Source organism: Petromyzon marinus, chromosome 8 (genome assembly GCF_048934315.1).
Source record: "Petromyzon marinus isolate PM22_M1 ecotype Great Lakes invasive population chromosome 8, UKy_Petmar_22M1.pri1.0, whole genome shotgun sequence".
In the NCBI taxonomy this organism is placed as follows: domain Eukaryota; kingdom Metazoa; phylum Chordata; class Hyperoartia; order Petromyzontiformes; family Petromyzontidae; genus Petromyzon; species Petromyzon marinus.
In genome coordinates, this window is record NC_133674.1 from 17,659,860 (window position 1) to 17,678,873 (window position 19,014).

The 19,014-nt window shown below is 39.9% G+C and overlaps 1 protein-coding gene across 5 annotated transcripts in view; it reads right to left on the minus strand.

The window, feature by feature from the left end:
* Window positions 1–1,667: 1,667 nt before the first annotated feature.
* Window positions 1,668–19,014, minus strand: part of MICU1 (mitochondrial calcium uptake 1) — a 47,071-nt gene continuing 29,724 nt past the window's right edge. For 3 of the 5 annotated variants that reach the window (XM_032950001.2, XM_032949999.2, XM_032950000.2), the window contains 8 exons: window positions 10,753–10,779; window positions 9,953–10,067; window positions 9,632–9,714; window positions 7,533–7,730; window positions 6,478–6,615; window positions 5,771–5,879; window positions 4,113–4,202; window positions 1,668–2,894 (listed from right to left, as the gene is read on the minus strand). In XM_032950001.2, coding sequence (XP_032805892.1) covers window positions 2,719–2,894; window positions 4,113–4,202; window positions 5,771–5,879; window positions 6,478–6,615; window positions 7,533–7,730; window positions 9,632–9,714; window positions 9,953–10,067; window positions 10,753–10,779 — 936 coding nt within the window. In that variant the 3' untranslated portion in view covers window positions 1,668–2,718. The remainder of the gene's footprint in view (window positions 2,895–4,112; window positions 4,203–5,770; window positions 5,880–6,477; window positions 6,616–7,532; window positions 7,731–9,631; window positions 9,715–9,952; window positions 10,068–10,752; window positions 10,780–19,014) is intronic. The other 2 variants (XM_032950003.2, XM_032950002.2) reach the window with 1 other exon arrangement.

The window sequence follows — 19,014 nt, forward strand, 5'->3', positions numbered from 1 at the left end:
GACAGGTAAGGTCAGCCTGCAGTACGAATGCACTGGTGGTGGCCACTGGAGGTAATGACGGGGGAGTCAGTTGTGAGTGCGAAGGGACTGGTGGCTACGGGAATGTTCGAGAAGGGGGCGTGGTCAGGTGACGGAAGAGGACGGTGGAGTCTGCCGGTGGAGCGAGCGTCCAGAGTGAGCGAGAAGGTTCGAGAAGGGGGGCGTGGCCTCGTGTCGGTATTTAAGATGCGCGGGAGACTCGGGGCTGTTGCAGTGGGGGTCTCCGCATGTCAAGCGATCGCGTCTTCAATAAAGTGCCATCTCAAGAGAATTGTCAAGTCGTCATTATTACATAATTATTTGGCCGTAGCTGCAGATGAGGGCATTGTGGCATTGCCGACATTCGACTGAATTTAAAATATATATTTATACAAAAAAGCACGTACAATAACATGAGTACGTGTTAAAATATAATGCACAGAGCCGTTGATTCGCACATGTATGTTGAACTTATTTCGCACCGTACATAGCTAATCGGAGGTGGTGGGGGAAGGACAACAAATTAAACACAAAACTGTTCAATAAAAATGTAGTTTCCAATCTAAACACAAGTTGCAACACCATTGAATGTTTAAATTGATATATTTGGTTCCCATTGTATACGCAGGCTGCTTCAAAAAAATGTTAACACTTACATAGGACTATCGTTTTTAATGGGAAAGAATGGATAATACACTGCAACATAACAAATGTATGTTAATAGCTTTAAAAAGTCAGTCTCCACTTGTTCGCCATCATTGTCAACACATTGCCTGGAATCTTCCCCAGGTGGTCTCCAGAGGCCGGAGGCAGCAGCACATGCCACGTGGTGTTGTTGCAAATTCTCAGAAGTGTTAACATTTTCTTGAAGCCCCCTGTACATCTGAACAGGATGTTGTTTGTAAGTGCCGCTTGGCAAAAAAAAAAAACTCGTGTGAACGGATAATACACTGCAACATAACAAATGTAAAACTCGTGTTTTTTTTCCCAGTGCTATTTTCATTTCATGGTGCAAAAAGTTCAAGCCGACTTGTTTGTGGCATTAACTGGCGTGACTCAAGGCTGTTAACTTTTTGTGGACAGAGACTAAGGCGCAACCTTTAGCACAGTAGCATCAACACCGCCCATTCTCGAGAATATCGAACAAATTTAACACTAAAATAAAAAGCAGCATTGTAAACCTTGCAGCCAGTGTGCTGCATACGCGGTACTTGAAGAACGCGGCTTTTAAAAATAGCAAAAGAACATTGTCCGGCGGCAAAGCACTGCAATCTGGGTAAAGTTCATTTTCAAAGTCTAACAACTTCATTAGCTGCAGAGGCTCTCCGTCTCTTAAAAGTAATTTCATGCTATTACGAATAACATTCGCAAAATAACATTGTCATTAACACAAAGACCTTTATTTTACCTATAGAACGTTTTGACTTAGATTTACAATGTTTTCCCCACAGGTATAATAAAATATACACAAATGCAGTAAGTTATGTTTTTTTGTATAATTAATGCGCAATACAATTAACATTTTAATGCGTGTTGTGCCTTCACATTTTGAAATGCCAAATAGGAAAATATGCCATCTGGAAGGGAATGCCAAAGGGCGTCATGAATAGAGCGAGAAACCACCAGCACCAGACGTACAGAGACGAGTGTCATCTTAAAAACCCACGTTTATTCAGAAACACTCAGTACTGCAAACAAATAAATCCAATGCGGTATATATGTATACAAAAAAAATACCTCCAAGGTTTCATTCTTTTAAAAAGTGAAATATACATCGCATGATATCTGGACACAAACAGTTAATCATATTGCTCTGGCTTAAGTAACACAACACTCATGCAAGCAAACTTATTTATTTGTTGGCAACCTTCTGGAAAGAACGACAGAGCGACATGCATTTAGGTTTAGCTGCAAGATGAATTAAATGTTTATGGACTTACACGGCATGCAGCACACTAGTTGCATACACAATAACCACACATAATATGCTTCTTTAGGCACACAAAGAGTGGCCCAGGGATCTTTAAATTGCATTCTCCAAAACCTTAAGCATTGTACATTGTTTCAGGATAGTTTGTCCAATCTTAGTTTTCATGTACATTACTTTCAAATTGAAATACAACTGTGACATGGACGCGAGAAAATGTCATTGTTAAATAATACAGCTGCACTGTTTCCCAGTTACTTTGAAACAAAAAGGTGGTAATGATATTCATGAATATGACGTTTTGAAAACTAATTATTATGCATCGATTCCAACCAAGACATTAACTATTTCAATTTACATGCAGACTATAAATTAGCCAAAGCATGCAATATTTTTTTTGTTACTTCCAAAAAATAATTTAACAATGTCAAAAGTTTAATTGGAAATGTGAAGAGAATGGAGCAGCAGCATGCAATAAACTTTGTCTGTGCAGAATATACAACACGAATGCCATCTCATCTGGTCTTCGACTGAGACAGTGGCCAAGGGTGGTGTGTTAATATTGAGATTCATTAAGACCCGATAAAGATATTTAACCACCATAATTTCCTCTGAGTATTGCGCCAAAACGTGTATAATCTCCCAAACTAGACAATCCAAAATTACGCTCAGGCTTACAATAACAGATTTTGGATACTCAAGCCTTAGTGATTAAACGAAGGTGAAAAGACCAATTTGTGCCCAGGCAAGAAACATTTCCTGGAGATGTGACGTCACTCCTTGACATTCGCCGTTTTCTTGCTGGGGAACTCCCAGGTGGTCTCCTTGGCGCACTTCCACATGGCATCCACCAGGCGCGTAAAGCCCATATCCTTGGGTTTCTCCAGTCCTCGCATCAAGCGCTGCTTCATGATCGACACAAACTCCTTGTTGCTGAGCTCGCCATTTCCTGCGAGCGACAGGCACGTGCAAGGGAGGAGAAGACGCATTCGTACACGAGTCTCGTATTATTCAAAGCATTTGGGACAAACAGAAATTATTAGTCGTAGCCGGAGTAGGGGATAGTCTTTGACTCGAACCGGAGATTGATAAGAGGTTTTTCTTAAGTATATGGATTGCTTTCCATATGCATAAAGTAACTGATATCACAATAAGGAGAACAAGTTAGATGCCGTTCTGTACCTTGTCAGAGCGTTACTTAATGCATTCTGTTGTAAAAAAAAAAAACTGTTAAGGATGGCAGTGTGTGGTTTGAAAAGAACGTAAATTATTCTGCAGCGACCTCTGTAAGGTGAGCACTATGAATAACACTCGATATATGATCCTTTGAAGAAAACACCCTACAATGGTAAACATGTACTCTCCAAGAAAACGCATTCATGGATTGCCCTGACTGCCAAAGAACCACCCTACCGTTTTTGCAGCGGAAATATGTTTTTTATCCTAATGAGAAGTAAATATTGCCACAGGAGCTTATCCAAGGCTTAAGTGGATATTGTTGAGGAGCGGATTTGTAAGCAAATGATTGACGGTTCTTTTAAAATGCTCAGAAACATCATGCATTGCATGCGGGTGCCAAGTGTCGGTTTACCACCAGAAATGATGCACCTGTTGGTTAAGTCAACATTACTGTGACGCTAAGTACCAGAACATTATCCTGAAGCTAGGCCAGCTGCTCAGTAGTCTATTCAAGAGCAAAACAAAAGGCATGGGTTGAAGAGTTCAGTTGGTTAGACGGTTATTGTTCAGTGATATTAGGTGGCTTTTTATCAATCTGAACATGGTACCAGACATGTCTTAAATACATACAGACTGCACATGCATTGTTTGTTGTTGTAACTTTTTTTACCTGCCCCTACTGGACATCTGTGAAAAAGTGCTTCATAGCTCATCGGACTTCTCCAGAATGAATACACAAATGTTCAGATTCTGACATGTAGTGAGCTCTTATCAGAGAAAAGACAAAATGTTCCTTGCACATAGCTCCCAGGAGAAATGTACCAGAGTAAAGGATGATTTAAGATTGCCATTCAAATGCAGCGTTTATCTGACTTCAAGCAACTCGCGTTTAGACCGTTTACTTTGCATTTAATAAACTGGCACATTTAGTGCATTTGAGCAGGTCTGTCAAGTGGGCTTAACATAATAAGATGGGGATGACACTCACCATCGCAGTCGAAGAGGGTGTACACTACGTCGCACACGTGGTCGGATAACTCCACTTTAGCCACAGTCCGTGCCACCTGCTGCATCGTGGCTGCAAACATAGATTAAATTAATGCAAAGTTCTTCACAACAACCACGAGTGGGCATTCCATCCTACGGAACACTGCCTGCAGATGGGGTGGCATGATACACTACACCACAAATGTATTATTTTTGATTAGCGAGGAACGCTTTCTCGTGACTATTTTCAGGAAAGTCTTGCCAAGTGTCAGTCAGGGGAAATGACTGCCACGTCTATTGCCCGTCAGTGACATGAGGAACATTTCTAATTTTAACGACACGACGCCGGCACACAATAGCTTACTGTTGCAAGTCACATTTCAGAATATTTAACAGCAACTGTGTAGCAGTGGGTGCATATGCTTATGGTAAATACACCCACAGCCACGGTGTCGAGATGTTAACTCCCCTGCTTGGTATACAGGAGTTCGTGGGTTCAATCCCAACCCTGACGCTTGTTGAATATTTGGAGTTTGCGTGTTTTCCCCGTGGCCGCATGGATTTTTCTCCGGGTCCTCCGGTTTTTCCCTCCACAATTTGAATCAACATGCGTTTAGAGTAATTGGCTGCTATACATTTCCTAATGATGAGCCACTTCGTTGAGATTTCACTTGTGGCTAAGGTGGCTTCTGAAAAATAGCTATATGGCTCGGTGACCTTTACCCGGTAAAATAAAAAAAAGTTTTCATCGTTTAGTTTTATAGGCAACTTCACATTAGCCACACACATGGTAATAGAAGCTAGAACACCATAGTTACTAGGCGAGTAATGAGATTTTATATTTTTTTGGAATCCAGCCATTGATTCACGAATCCAATTTGTTGGTCCAATTTTAGTGTCTTGTTGGTATTGTTCAATAATTTGTTTTGGCTTTTAGACATTTCTAGGCAATTTGCAGTAAATATTAGCCAATATATTCTTATAAGCATGATTTGATGCATGTCTAAAATATAAAATTTTAAGCTTTATTTTGAGTCTTTGATACTTGCACACTTTCCAACGGATGAATTGCTTGGGAAATTCCCGGTAGGACTTCCCGGGTAGTGGGAACGGAACAATCAAATCCACGCAGAGCGGGCGAGCGCGTTGACTAGCGTGCGAGCCAGGAGAATCAAAGTCACGGGCTGCACGGCGGGATTATATATTGCCGTATGAATTCACCCAAACACCTGTGATGCTAAGCCTTATTGAAACACAATTTTGTACTTTATCCAAGGTGAATTAATGGACTTAGGCTGAACAAAAGAACTGCATATCCACACTGATGCAATAAGTCACCCGGCAGACAGGCACGGCCCATGCAAGTGTAATGTTAATCCAAAATAAGATCAGATTAAAGCAACATCCCCCCCCACCCCCTTTCGGCCAATGTATACAAAAGTACCGCATTCATTCTACTGTAACGATATCAGCCAAATTCCTGTGGCATTCAATTATCCCCAGAACATGAATTAATCAGTGCCGAATCTGCTATGCATGCTATTCCAATTATGATCGTGTTGTAGGCTCGACTGGTTATTTGGTGAATGTCGTATACACATTATGTTCCACATGGAGCAGTGTTATTTTAAAACACGACATCTTGAACGGGTAACTCACACTTATCAATGGATGCTCCAGCCATGTGGTAGAATGTTAAGGCTGTGTCCACATCATTGATGTTCTTCAGAAACGTGAAGAAGTTCTGAACTTCCTCGAAAGTGATTCCCTGAGAAAAACACATAAAAAAATGACTTGTAGGCTTCGAAATATCAACCATTGCTCGGGCATGTGGTACTGCGAGGGTGAAACTGGAACATTGCTTCCATCACACTCATGATGCTAGCCTGGTGAGTCACACGTACAGCCGGAGGATTTCAGTAATAATTGAAAAAAACATTACTCTTGTCAACAAAACTTAGTGTGTGTCTTTGAAATCTGGCTGTTGTACAAGTTAAACAATGCCAATAATATTCAAAACATCATTAACAAGAGTAATGCATCACTTATTTAAATATACAAAAGCAAACCGTAATGTTCACACCTCCTTTTCAAGTCATAGTATTCTCATCTATCGTGCCATAACCAAATATACGAGGACCTCCTGCATCTAATCGTATGCCTAGCATTTACATTTCTCAAGGCAAATGCACAATTCTCCGTTTGTAGACCAAATTCCCTTGTCATTTTAACTCAACGTGACAAAAACCAAATAACGTTTGTGCAGTATATTCAAACAGAACAGCGTACCAAAATGTAGCGAGAAATATCATTTGTGCCCCATCGCTGTACCACGAAGCATATATTCAATGACAATGTAATCTTACCGGCCCATCTTTAAACTCCTTCTTGACGTGCTTGAGCATGTGTGTGAGTTTTTTGGACTTGACCCCACTGTAGGCCAAGAGCATGTTTCCAAATCGTCTCTCCGAAATGTGCCCATCCACGGGATCTTGTCTCTCAAACTGACGGAATACAATCGCCGACGTGCACATTTCATTCTACAGTGGGCACACTGAAGTGGTAGGTCATCTTTGAAATGTCAAAACGAGAAGGCTAGCATGTTTTGTTACGAGGCCATTAGTATTGCTCCAGAGAGAAACTTACACTTTTGGAGTCTGTAACGAGTTATTTATCCCTGTATATTGAATTTAAGATATGCAGGAATGGCATGCCAACACCGCATGTTGCATACTGTACAAGTGAATTGTTTTAACAATCGCACGTTTTTACATCAATAAAATACAAAACATTAATCAATGACGAAAACAGGTTTAGCTTGCAAAAGTAGACCTTGAGTGTCATTTACAACAACCATTAACCATGCAGAATTTCAATTTCCAACTTGTAATAAGAAATCACCACGTGCACAAGAGATTACCGTTCCCAATGAATAGGTTTAAGACATCGAATTATAAGTTTCTCCTGCATGTTTAAAATGTCAGTATTGTAAACGACTTAAAGTTTTACATTAGTTATCTTGGTTACACTTAAGTTTCTTTTGGTACATATACAACCACTTATAGACACAAAGGGGAGAGGGGTGGTGAATTGGTTAGAGCACTCCACTTTGAATACGTTTGACCCGAGTTTGATTCATGGCCATGGCTAATATCAGCAGTGAGTGACATCTGAAGCGGTCCTTGCACTCCTGGTGTTCTCAAGTCTTCACCATATATGGTCAAACAATCCTTATGACCTACATGGGACACAGAGCTGTAGCAAAGCATAGCTAGGAAATGTAAACAGCAACGGGAAGACCAGACTTGGGTTTACGAGCAGCTACGCGAACCTACGTGCTAAAATTATCCAAATTGCTGGAGTGGCAATATGCATTGGCTATGCTCGTTCGCTCGGTTTCTACCCGACGACAGCAACACACTTCCAGTTTGAGGATGTCGCGTTGGAGACGGCGTTGGAACTGCAGGAACTTGTCTATGGTGAGCTTCCCGTGGAGATCCTCGCCAAAGAAGAAGGTGGTCAGTGCAGAGTTGAAGCCAGACTTGAGCGTGTTTCCCGTGGTGGAGCGATCGCGGTGCCTCATGCCCATGCTCGTTTGCGAGCGCACAATGCTCTGCACCTGCGGAGGGAGGATTGAAGAGGGAAGCGAGACGTTATATGTCCCGTGTGTACGTTGAACTTCTTTTCGCACCATGCATAGGGTAACCGTGCTAAATTGGAGGTGTGGGAAAAAAAAATTAGGTGTGAAAAAATGAAGGAGGGCTCCGTCTTCAAGACATGAGTATTTTTTTTAGAACCTAACATTTATATTTATTTTTTTGTTTTAAGCACCAACTTCTCTGCTTGTGCACGTGTGCACAGGTTGTATAATAAGTAAAGTCCATACAGTTTTGGTGATTTACAATATGGGGAGTGGTGTCATTTCTTTGGCACACTTAGTTACGAATCTGGTGACCCAAGTTCGATTTATACCGCCTTAGCTAACATTAGTGCGAGCAATATTTGAATCTGTCCTTGCCCCACCGCCCATCTTCACGAACCTCTCAACGGACCGGTGAGGTGAAGTATAGTCAAGTAATCCCCATGACCAACGTAGAGTGGGAAGGCCTTCATTCCACAATAGACTGGCAATTGTGTTGCACAATGATTTAGATTTATAGAGCATCCAAATATAACCGTATGTCAAAGTGCTGTACAAAACAGTCGGACATGGGTGGGGGGGGGGGCATCGTGGAAAGGAGGCAATTTTCTTTCTACAGAGAAAGTCATAGGCAGAGGAAAAGGAGTTCTGGAGCTGGCCTTGAATTGGAAGTCTACAGCAATGATGGCTGGCTGCTACTTGCCGACACCGAGGTTGACTTATTGATCTTAAAATATGTGATGCATTAAAAATCAACGCACAGTGTGTGCAAGTCGGGTTCGTGGAGGGACATTTAAGCCTGACGGATTGCCCCGTCTTGGTGAAACCAATGGCAAAAGGGGCACAAGAGAGAGTGCGCAATCAACCGTGCTTAAATAACCCTCCGCCAACATCAGCATTGCACCCACTCATTTTAAGAGTTGCTAAGGTCTATATTGCCGTCAACAGATCACTGTTGAATAAGCAAGTCGGCGAATATTTTAAGATACACGCTCGAAAAGGTTATATTCTCTAGATGGTACCAATCAAGTATAACCCACTCATTTATTTAGTTGCCGAGCCTTGTGTTTGAATATAATATAGCGGAGATAGTTTGAGTCGAGGATACGACGTATATGAAATACAAGTATGCCACTAGGCATGTATAATACTGGTCGACCTTATTTGCAACTAATTCTTAATGTATGCCATTTTGCATGGAAATTATGGGAATTCTTGACAGCTTCATCGTACCTTTTTGTCCTATGAATTGATGTAATTCTAAATCATGATACAAACATTGGGTTTGTCTTTTTGTTGTTGTTGCATTCCTTTGTATTGCCGGGTACCTGCCTGGACAAGTCTGACATTTCTTGTATCCCCCACAAATTGCAAACCCAAAAGGCACTCGTACACATCACGATTCATCAAATATTATGCCAATACCGTATTTTCCCCCATGAAACCCGAGCAGAAATTTCTGACAAGAATTCACAATTGGGAATTCCATTGACCACATGAACCACAAAGAATTAAGTTTGTGCCGGCAGCGCATTAAATCTTTATCAAGGACACTAAAATATCAATAACACAAATAATAAAAGTCACTAGCTTTGGACTATTGTAGCCATGAGTGGCTAGGCTATATATATCTATCTATCCATAACATACAAGCTTCATGAGAGATGGAGTTACAATTTTCCGCTCTGAGCCACATTTCAACTAAAATCCCAAGAGATGCTGCCACGGGTGCTCCGATATGCAGGCTTAGCCTACCAAATCACTCTGAAGATGCAGTTATTATCACACACACATTTCTACAATGCAGTGAATATTGTTTTACAGCTTTATACTCGCAATGTTAAACCAAAAATTATCATTAATGCAAGTAGTCCACTTACTCTTTCAAATTCTTCAAGGTCCACCTCTCCATCCCCATTGAGGTCAAACATTTTAAATGCAATTTCAAAATTCCTCTGTGGAGCTGTGGAAAGGGGGAGAAAAATAATTATGCCAATTCAGTGTATTTAAAAGCGACCTCTTGTTTTGCATATCATTCTGAAAAAGGGATTATTTTTATATTCTTTTACACAGTAATGATGTGCAAGGTTATATCACTTGTTTTTTGCCACACATCAGCATGAAAATAGCGCTGAAACGTTTGTAAAACTGTCAAGCGTGCTTTTTGCTTGTTTGTTAAAGATCTAAAGTGATTGACTTACTGGACAAAACAGTTGTTAGGAAGATGTAGTCTGAAAAAGAGATCAGGCCACATTCCCCCAGCACATGGAAAATGCTGTCTTCATCCGCAAACATCTCCCGTTCGTGAGCCAGTTTCTGAAGCAGGCATCACACAACACCCATTAATCTGCCACCGTCGAAAAGCAGTGCTAACACAAGGAAGCACGGCTGTTCCATCAACGCACGACCTGCGAGCATTTAAGGTCAACCCGTCCCGTGGGATGCACACTTAAGAGAATGAAAAACCCTGAAACATGCACGCTGTTTGCCTCTCTGATTGAATGTGCAGCGAGGTATATAATCTGGATGTGGTGGGTGTGAGCGAACAAAGATTGTGTCATACAAACCTGTTGTCTCCAACAACAAGATCAATCTAAATGGCCAGTAAGTGACTAAATGAAGTCATGTTGGTTACAGTGGTTCCTCACTAATATGAGACAGCTGCTTTCACAAGCCCGCGCGTAATCCAAAACACGACATTGCAAACGGCTCTCCGATGTGTTTTCAGGTTGTAGCACGGTCTTGTTCGGGCATGATGTCCGAGGTTTCGCCTCCGCATGCCGGGAGCTTTATGCAGGAACTGAAGAGAACGTCGGAGATCATGCCGAATGCGCAGTACAACCCGGCAACCCACCGGGAGAGCTTTTATAAGCACAAGCGCAGAATCCTACGCAAGAGGTGAATGAGCGTTGGCAAATGTGTAAAATGTCTTATTGCCGTTCTCCCTTAACGTTGTCATGAAGCATCAGTTTACGATCAGCCACCTATATCAAAATGTTACCTTATTTCTTGAACGTTGTTGGCCAGCCTGAAATATAGGATACATGCCTTTAGCGCCTCGCAAAGCCATCAGATGCTTTACCATTCGTCTGTATTATGTATATTATATAAAAAAAAGAACCTCTCCTAGTCTCAACCTTTAAGCTGTTTATATATACTGAAATATTGTAGTTGGTAAGGCATCTTACAAAAATGCCTGCCAATGATTTTTTTTCCATAAATCCTGTATGTATGAATATATACTAAGCGTATATACATATATAGTCCCAACATGCAAGCACCGTAGAGTGTATGCCTTTGAAATAATGTTTTATGATAGACTTACTGACCAGATATAAATCCCAGAGAAGTCATGCAAAGGACACCGCTGGGAGAAAAAAAGATAATCTTGTCTTGTGCCACAAGATGAAAATATTGTGGACACACTAAAAATAAAACTAATTATATTTCAGCCAGAGCTCTCCAGCTACCTGTCGGTACAAACGTATGTGCGTTTCCAAAACCCAGGCAGCAACTGCCTACCAAAACCTAAATATCCAGGCAGTTTTTGAACACGCATAAGCATTCCTCACTGAGAATGTAAAATGATGACCGAGGAAGATGCATTGACAAGTACGGTAAAAACCTTCTTGAAGGTAGCTTGCTATTTTAACCACAAAAACTAAATGCACATCCTGGTGAGATACACTTTGACAACACTTTAGAAGTAAAATCTCGAATAGGGTATGTATTCAAATCCATGTCAGTGCAATCTTCGTGAATGCAGCCCAATCAAGCGTGTAGGAGACGTTGTGAAGCATTCTTGAAAGTGGTCTATTTGAACATTTTTGCAATAAATGTTTTACAAAGGCCTCTCACACTCGAGAGGACGAAGTTGATGATGGAGTCGACTCGTGGCAGACGGCTAAATAAATGCATTCACATTTCGTAACGTTGAGAGCATGCACTGTGCATAATTAAATAAGCAGGGGGGGGGGGGGGCAGCCACTTCTCATTGTAATAATAAATGGGATGAGGCTCAGACGGACAAATATCACTCTACTGGAGATATGTGCATATAGAATAATGATTATGAAGCATTATGAAAAAAAATATATAAAACAATAAGGATAACCATCGTGTGCTATTTGAAATTCTGTATCCAACATTTGTAAACTAATCCCACTCAATACAAACCACTACCAAAGTCTATAATATTTCTCAGGGATTATTTCTCAGGGATCATTTAACCCATGGCTACTGGTGTGCAAAACCTCAAGACACCCCTGATAAGAGCAGACCATCGTGCAAACTGTTCGTTAAATTGGTTTAACAAGGGAGACTCTTTTACAGAGAATTCCTTCGCGACATCATGGAGCCATCCAAAACAAAGTCAATAACCAGACATCTGCCTGGACACCGAGCCACCATCATGCAGTGTGGTCATCCTGCATTCCAAGTGCTCGTAAATTCCTGTGCAATTCTTATGCACTATTACTCTTGCACAGTCAAGGTGCATGAATCATGTTTTTCACAGGAGTGGCAAGACAGGTGTGCCACATTGGAAAATCAAATAAAACAAAAACATAGCCATCAAAAACAGAATATATAATTCTTGTAGAATGTCATTTCCCTCCATTCCTTATCATCTCAGGTTGCATTATCACAACTTGTTATTTATAGTTATGCAACTGCGAGATGATTAATAGCAAATAGCATTGAACAGCAGGGAAATAATTCATCAGGAGGTCAGTTTTTCTCAATACACAATGCGCGGATATACGCGTTCCAGCACAAACAATGGTGCAGGAACAGAGCTTTTAAAAATAAGTCCTGGCATTTTGGGAAAAAGATAACGAGCAATACACAACACTGTCACTTGTCATTCACCAGTTTCCTGTTGATGCCGTCGCAATGTATATCTCCCAGAACGCATTTGAAGCCACAAAAAATCATCACAAGTCTGTTTCAGTAAATATTTCGGCCGAATGAAAATATATTGTTGTGGCGGCATAAAACACCGCCCGGGCCTTAAATAATGTATACTGTGCCCATTTGCGTGAGAGCACACACGCGTGTGTGTGGGCAAAAAAACATCCAAAATGTTCAAACTAGTCTAATAAGGAGCACACTGAATTATGTCGCTGTAATGACACGGGTGGTGAAGAACACTACAGGGGGCTCTTCTTCACTTGTAAACAAGACACGCTACAAGAGCACATCATTCATCCTCGTATTACACCAGAGGGGGGCACAATAACCTCAAAAATATCCAAGCATCTCTCTGCAGTTGATTCGCGTATAAATCCACTACCGCTTTTGGTTTTTTGCAGTTGCACGATTTGCCATTATTTTAAATGTTCGTCAATGCAATTTTACATATTATCATCTGGGGGTTTTCGGTCTTCCACTAGAATTGGGGCCGATCAAGATGACACCGACCACACACTGTTCTGGTTGAACGCACACGTCTGATACAAGTTATGAAAATAAATAAAAATCGTGACATTTTTAAAGCAATTTCGAAATTAAGTTCAGGGCAATTGCTGCTCACCCATATACAATCCATGATTAATAACACAAATGCAATATATGAAGTGTTCTGAATTTAGTTTAACGTATCAATATTTTATGTTAACACACTGTATGCAATTTATCAGTACTACCCAATTGGAAATGTATTGGACGATCGTTTGGATTGTTTTTAAACATAAGCACTACAGAACATGTCAAATAGGATTAATGTTTAATTTAATAAATCGGCCAATGTTTTAGTTTTTGCAATTTATACTGTACCACTCCACTTAAATAATACCCCCGTTAATTAAGCACAGAACGTTTCAACATACATTTAATTCAATATTTGCACAATGTTTTCCTTTTTAATGAACACATGGTATGCTGCTTTAATCTTCTGAATCTTCTGTGGCGTTTTGTGGTCAGGCACATTGGTCCTTTAAGATCAATAACTACTTCCGTGTGAATGGAGCCCATCACTCGCAAAGCACATCAATCTGGTAAGCATGAGCAGTTTTGCTGAATATCTTTGCGAACGCACAAGATCATAGAACACATTTAATGTGAAATTTCACGAATGTAATTTTTCCTTCCCCCACCCTACCCCACCATAAATGTAATGCCATTAGGAGCCTAGTTAGCTGCATACATGCCATTTTCACCAGAACATGCCACCCACGCACCGTGCAAATATAATTATGCCACCAGCGCAATACACGGTTTGCACAGTTCTTTCAAAGCATTTTGACAAAAAAAGCCATAGTAATCTATTTTAACGTAGCACAACACAATAATAGCAATGCGGAGCAAGAGGATGAAAAATACCTGCATACGTATTAAAGCACTGCAGGATTCATGACGGTTATTTAAAGATGTGAAAAAAATGCAGCCAATCGTTTTCTTAACTACTGTAACTATAATAACACGACCACCTACAGTGATACCATCCAGTTTTTAGTTTTTAAACTCACGAGCTTTAATGTAAGAGTAGTACCGTATTTATTTTACATAAATTGTACATAATGGATTCTTCCAAAAAATATTCGATGCACATTACACGAGCCTAAGAATGAAGGTAATTAATTAATTTGTCACTAACATGCCCAGTTAAAATATTGATTACATTAACTATACATTTATACATGTATACACTTAAAAGAACGTCTGGTCTCGACTAACATCGTTTTACGTTATAATTTTCACCGCTCGTTTTTTGTCAGCAAAGACTAATACACTTAATTTCATAATTGGTGTGTAATCTGTGCACTTGATACAATTACTGTGAATTCAATAAAATACTGGAGGAATAAAAAAAACCCTAGAAGCCTATTCTATTTTTGACAGTGGGAGTTATTTCTGCAATTATGAGTCAGTATTATATAGAAGCCAGCCAGCCAGCCACCTGGTCTCAATCTGTCAATATTTGTCCCAACACCCACGCGGTTGCAAAGATGGCAGATCCTTCCTGTGTTCATTATTGCGGAGCTTTGTAGCTTGCATGAATGTATGCATGCACGTGTATTGCCAGTGCTTCAATTGTAATCTTAAACCATTTTACACCACTGAAACCATATATCCTGTACGGTTAGCCACCGTCTTTTGTTTATTTACTGCATGCACCCGTAATTGATTGCGTTGTATGTTTAGGTCTCTGACAGTTCCAAAAATTAAAAAAAAACAGAATGTGTGGTGTGTGCTGGAACCAAAACGGTTAGATAAAATTCAATAGCAGCAATATAACACTGAAGGAAAAAAAAACCGGACCGTATTGTGGAATGAATAGACCACTCGGTTGAAAGCAAGACCTTGATGCTACTTGAAGGTCAAAAGCGGTTTCCCACCCACACCCACCATGAACAATGAATGAAAATACAAAGCACATTTCTCAGAGGAAATAAACATTTAACTACATTCACCAGGCATTCTGACAAACACTTTGTTTTAAAAAGCTAAAAATTTATATTTTAAAAAGGCATCCACTGTTCGTTTTGCCACAGTACTTGTCGTTTACTTAATATATTAAAAGGCACGATATTGAAAAAGGTATTTACCAGAAGAGAATTCGGCGATCAAGTAAACCAAATTCATTGAACATTTCCGGATATCAATGGAAAGTCATAACGTATTGACAGTACACCCCAGTGGGATACTCAATTGCGCATGAGGTGTGTACCATAGCTGCCACACAACTCAACAATTTTAGGCAGCCAAGTATAGCTGAGAAAGTTTTTTTCCCCTAAGGTTACAATACAGCGAGTTTTCGTGAGATATGTTTAACTTCTTTCGCACCGCAGGGAGTCAACCGTGCGAATCGGAGGTGCGGGATGGGATGGGTTGGTTCCATTATATATGCCGAATTTTCAACCCCGTATTGCTGAAATACCATACACGTGGCCAATATCAAAACTATTACTAAAATCATTTTACCAGGTAAGGCCCCACTGAGCAATACAGCTCTTATTTAGGAGACCTGGCCACAAATGAAAGCTCAACGAAGTGGTTTATCACGTGGGCATTTATAGCAGCCACATTTCGAAATGTGGAGAGAAAAACTCAAGGACCCGGAAAAAAACTCCACGCCTGTATACCAGGCGAGGTAGTTAACATCTCACCACCGTTGCATCTACCAATAATAGACGCGAAGACAAGCAATCATCCCTTTTGCCCCCAGAGGGCTTCTTTTCTCAACGCAATTAATTTCAATGAGTTATCATTGCTTTGTACATTGCCAACACTGTTGAGTTACAGTGGAATGCATACAAATACATGTTCAGAATACACATAAGCCATCTGGTTGTACTGTGAGAAAAGCTTGCAATCAACGACACTTTACACTGCATCTTTAAAGATCATGTCAAGGAAATTAGTATGATGAATGGCACCACACTATTTGCAAGTTCTATCCCGAGTGTAAACCTGAAAAGGTTCTCGTTTTTAATTATTCTATGATCATACCCTTCATGCAAATTACACACACTATACCTCGAATTATTGTATTATAGTAGAAGCTTTCAATCGTGATATTCTGGGCGTTTTAAATTTCCAAGGTGTACTCATTCATCTAAATGGAACCTGTACCGTGTCAACATTTTGTATAAACATACCTACACATGGCATTAAGCAGTAAATACGATGTACACGACTTAAACACATCCATGTGGACACAAGCAATATTGGATCTATATATTTATGCGGGTAATTTACTGACGATACTGTTTGAGTACCAATAGCAATATGGGACACAATTAGTCTTTATATAATGGCTGTTTCTAAATTGCAGATGTCAAAGTGGAGTCTGTAAATGTTAATCTTAAATTTGATTGCATTCAATATTTCGAAATGACGTTGTCTCTAGTTTATGGCATGAAGAGGGATATTTCCACTGGCAGTTTAGAATGGACATCGTTGGTTGATCGAGCCCTCAGCTGTGAGATAACATATGTGCTGCTGCTTGTACCGAGATATTTGAGGCGTGCGCCGAGAATACTAACCGCTTCGTACGGTAAAACGCCGTCCCGTATTTTACCGTACTCGGATGCACACCGTCACTCTACGGGCATGTGTTTTGTAAACAAAAACCGTAAGAAGAAAATAAATCTCACACACACACACACGAGCACTACTTTGGCAATAAAGTTACGTGTATTGAACCATGAACATGACAGCAGATGCTGTATGCATTTTGGTTTGCTGAACATGCCATTCTTGTAAATATAAAGGCTGCACATTACATATGCATAGCAATAAAACCTTCAATGGCATCTCAGCTGAAAAGAAAATGTTATTTTTTTCATATTGTACAATTATACATGTTTTACAGTTGTATTTGAATGTATAAATACAATTATTTCGTGGTGAAATTAAGTTGGGATACACATTTTGATTCCGGTGATCAGTGTTTTTAGGGCTTGTCATAGCCAAGACAGTTATGATATTGCACTATTTGAAATTAATTATATTCTATTATCATATAACATGAGAGTGCCCCCAAGAAGACACCCACCATAGATACAACGACGAGATTATGTTGTACAGGAGTGAGATTGACTGTCACAAGACTGAAGGATGGAGATGGCGTGGGCAGGGCTTCATCCAGCAGTGGATCGATCATGACTGATGATAGCGATGATTATATATTTCTTACAAAGGTGGCTTTTATCCAACAGCCAAAAGATATTAAAATGTGCATTAAATTAAATCTATTGTCCATTTAATAAAATTATTATTTAATCCAGTGAAGTGGAATGGATTACATGTATACAACCACCTTCAAGGGCACCACAATCGTTGATGAGTTTTAGCAAACATAATTAAAGCACTCATGTGTGTGACTTGCAAGTTATATGCATGTCATAACTAATGTGATTGTGTTGGCGTTTAAAACAACATATGCATGAAATTGTATGCAATACAGTACACAAACAATTTTCTATCATGAGACCGTGGAGAGTGACATTTTCTATTATGGCTATTTCAGCTTAATTTATACAGCAGTGAGATAATCACATTTTCCAAATTATTTTGACAATGTAATGAATTGCTTTTATTTTACAGGAAAAACTCGACCTTAAACATACTTAGCATTAATTAAACACATGCATGTTTGCCAAGTGCTAAAATTACCCTTAGAATATGTAAAAGTGTATTGTTGATTGAAAATAATCGCAGACATTAATTATAGACTGTCCACTTGTCAAAGTACAATGTACAATTCTGTGGTCTGCATGCTAATCGTAGGTCACAATAAATAGTATATACAAATTAACAGTACAAACAAGCATTGGCACAGCTACTACCTCTAATGATGAATCAGGAACACTAAACTGAACCATACAACAAATAAGGTAATGCCACCAATTTTAACAACTTTTTTGTGTTACTACTTGTTCTTTATAAGCGTGGACCCAAATGTTAACTTTATTTGTTTTGAAAGCCACACTGCACCTAACCTCCCCCTCCACCACCCCCATTCTTCTACTCCTCGCATGTTTATTTGAAATATATCTCAGCCAACCCTGTATAATCCCAACATTACGCTCTGTCGGTAAGGACATGTACGACCTGTAACATCGGATAGTTTGATTATTGTTATAATGTAACATACGTCGAATGTGAACATATATTTTTTTTCCAAGAGCAATACTACAAAAAGCACATGTTAAATACTGTAGCAAAAATGCACTCTTACACAAGAGCCAAGGAGACCACAGTGGTTTGCATATATCTTATGAATGGATCCTGTCAAAAAAATGTTGGTAATGCACACCAGAATACAAGCAGTGAGAAGTAAAGCAAGACAGAGTGGACGCTGGATTGATGGTGAAGGAAGATGTAGAAAAGGGGACTGCCAATACACCAAGCCATGACATTGGTAGGCAACAGGCCGCAGTGGAGGGACTTAATTCAGACCCATTGTCGCTAAGAAGCAGACAGATGGGACCTGAAGAAAACTAAAAACCTAACTTAAAACACATTTGTATTTACATTGAAACACATTTTCCACAAATCTTATCCTAAATGTGCTAACAGTATCGAGTCACGAGAAAAAGTATGTACATTATTCGGATCTCTAACAGTGCAACCCCTAATATGTTGAGTATGGCCCCGCAGACGCAAATATCACAGAGCTACCTCTGAGAATGCTTCAAGTGACCTCTTTCCAACAAAGTTGGGGGCAGCACTTTCCCCACCCAATTTGTCATTGCCAGCAGTATTTTTTTACATGACAATAAAACCAAATAACCAGACTTGGAATTGAACAAAATTG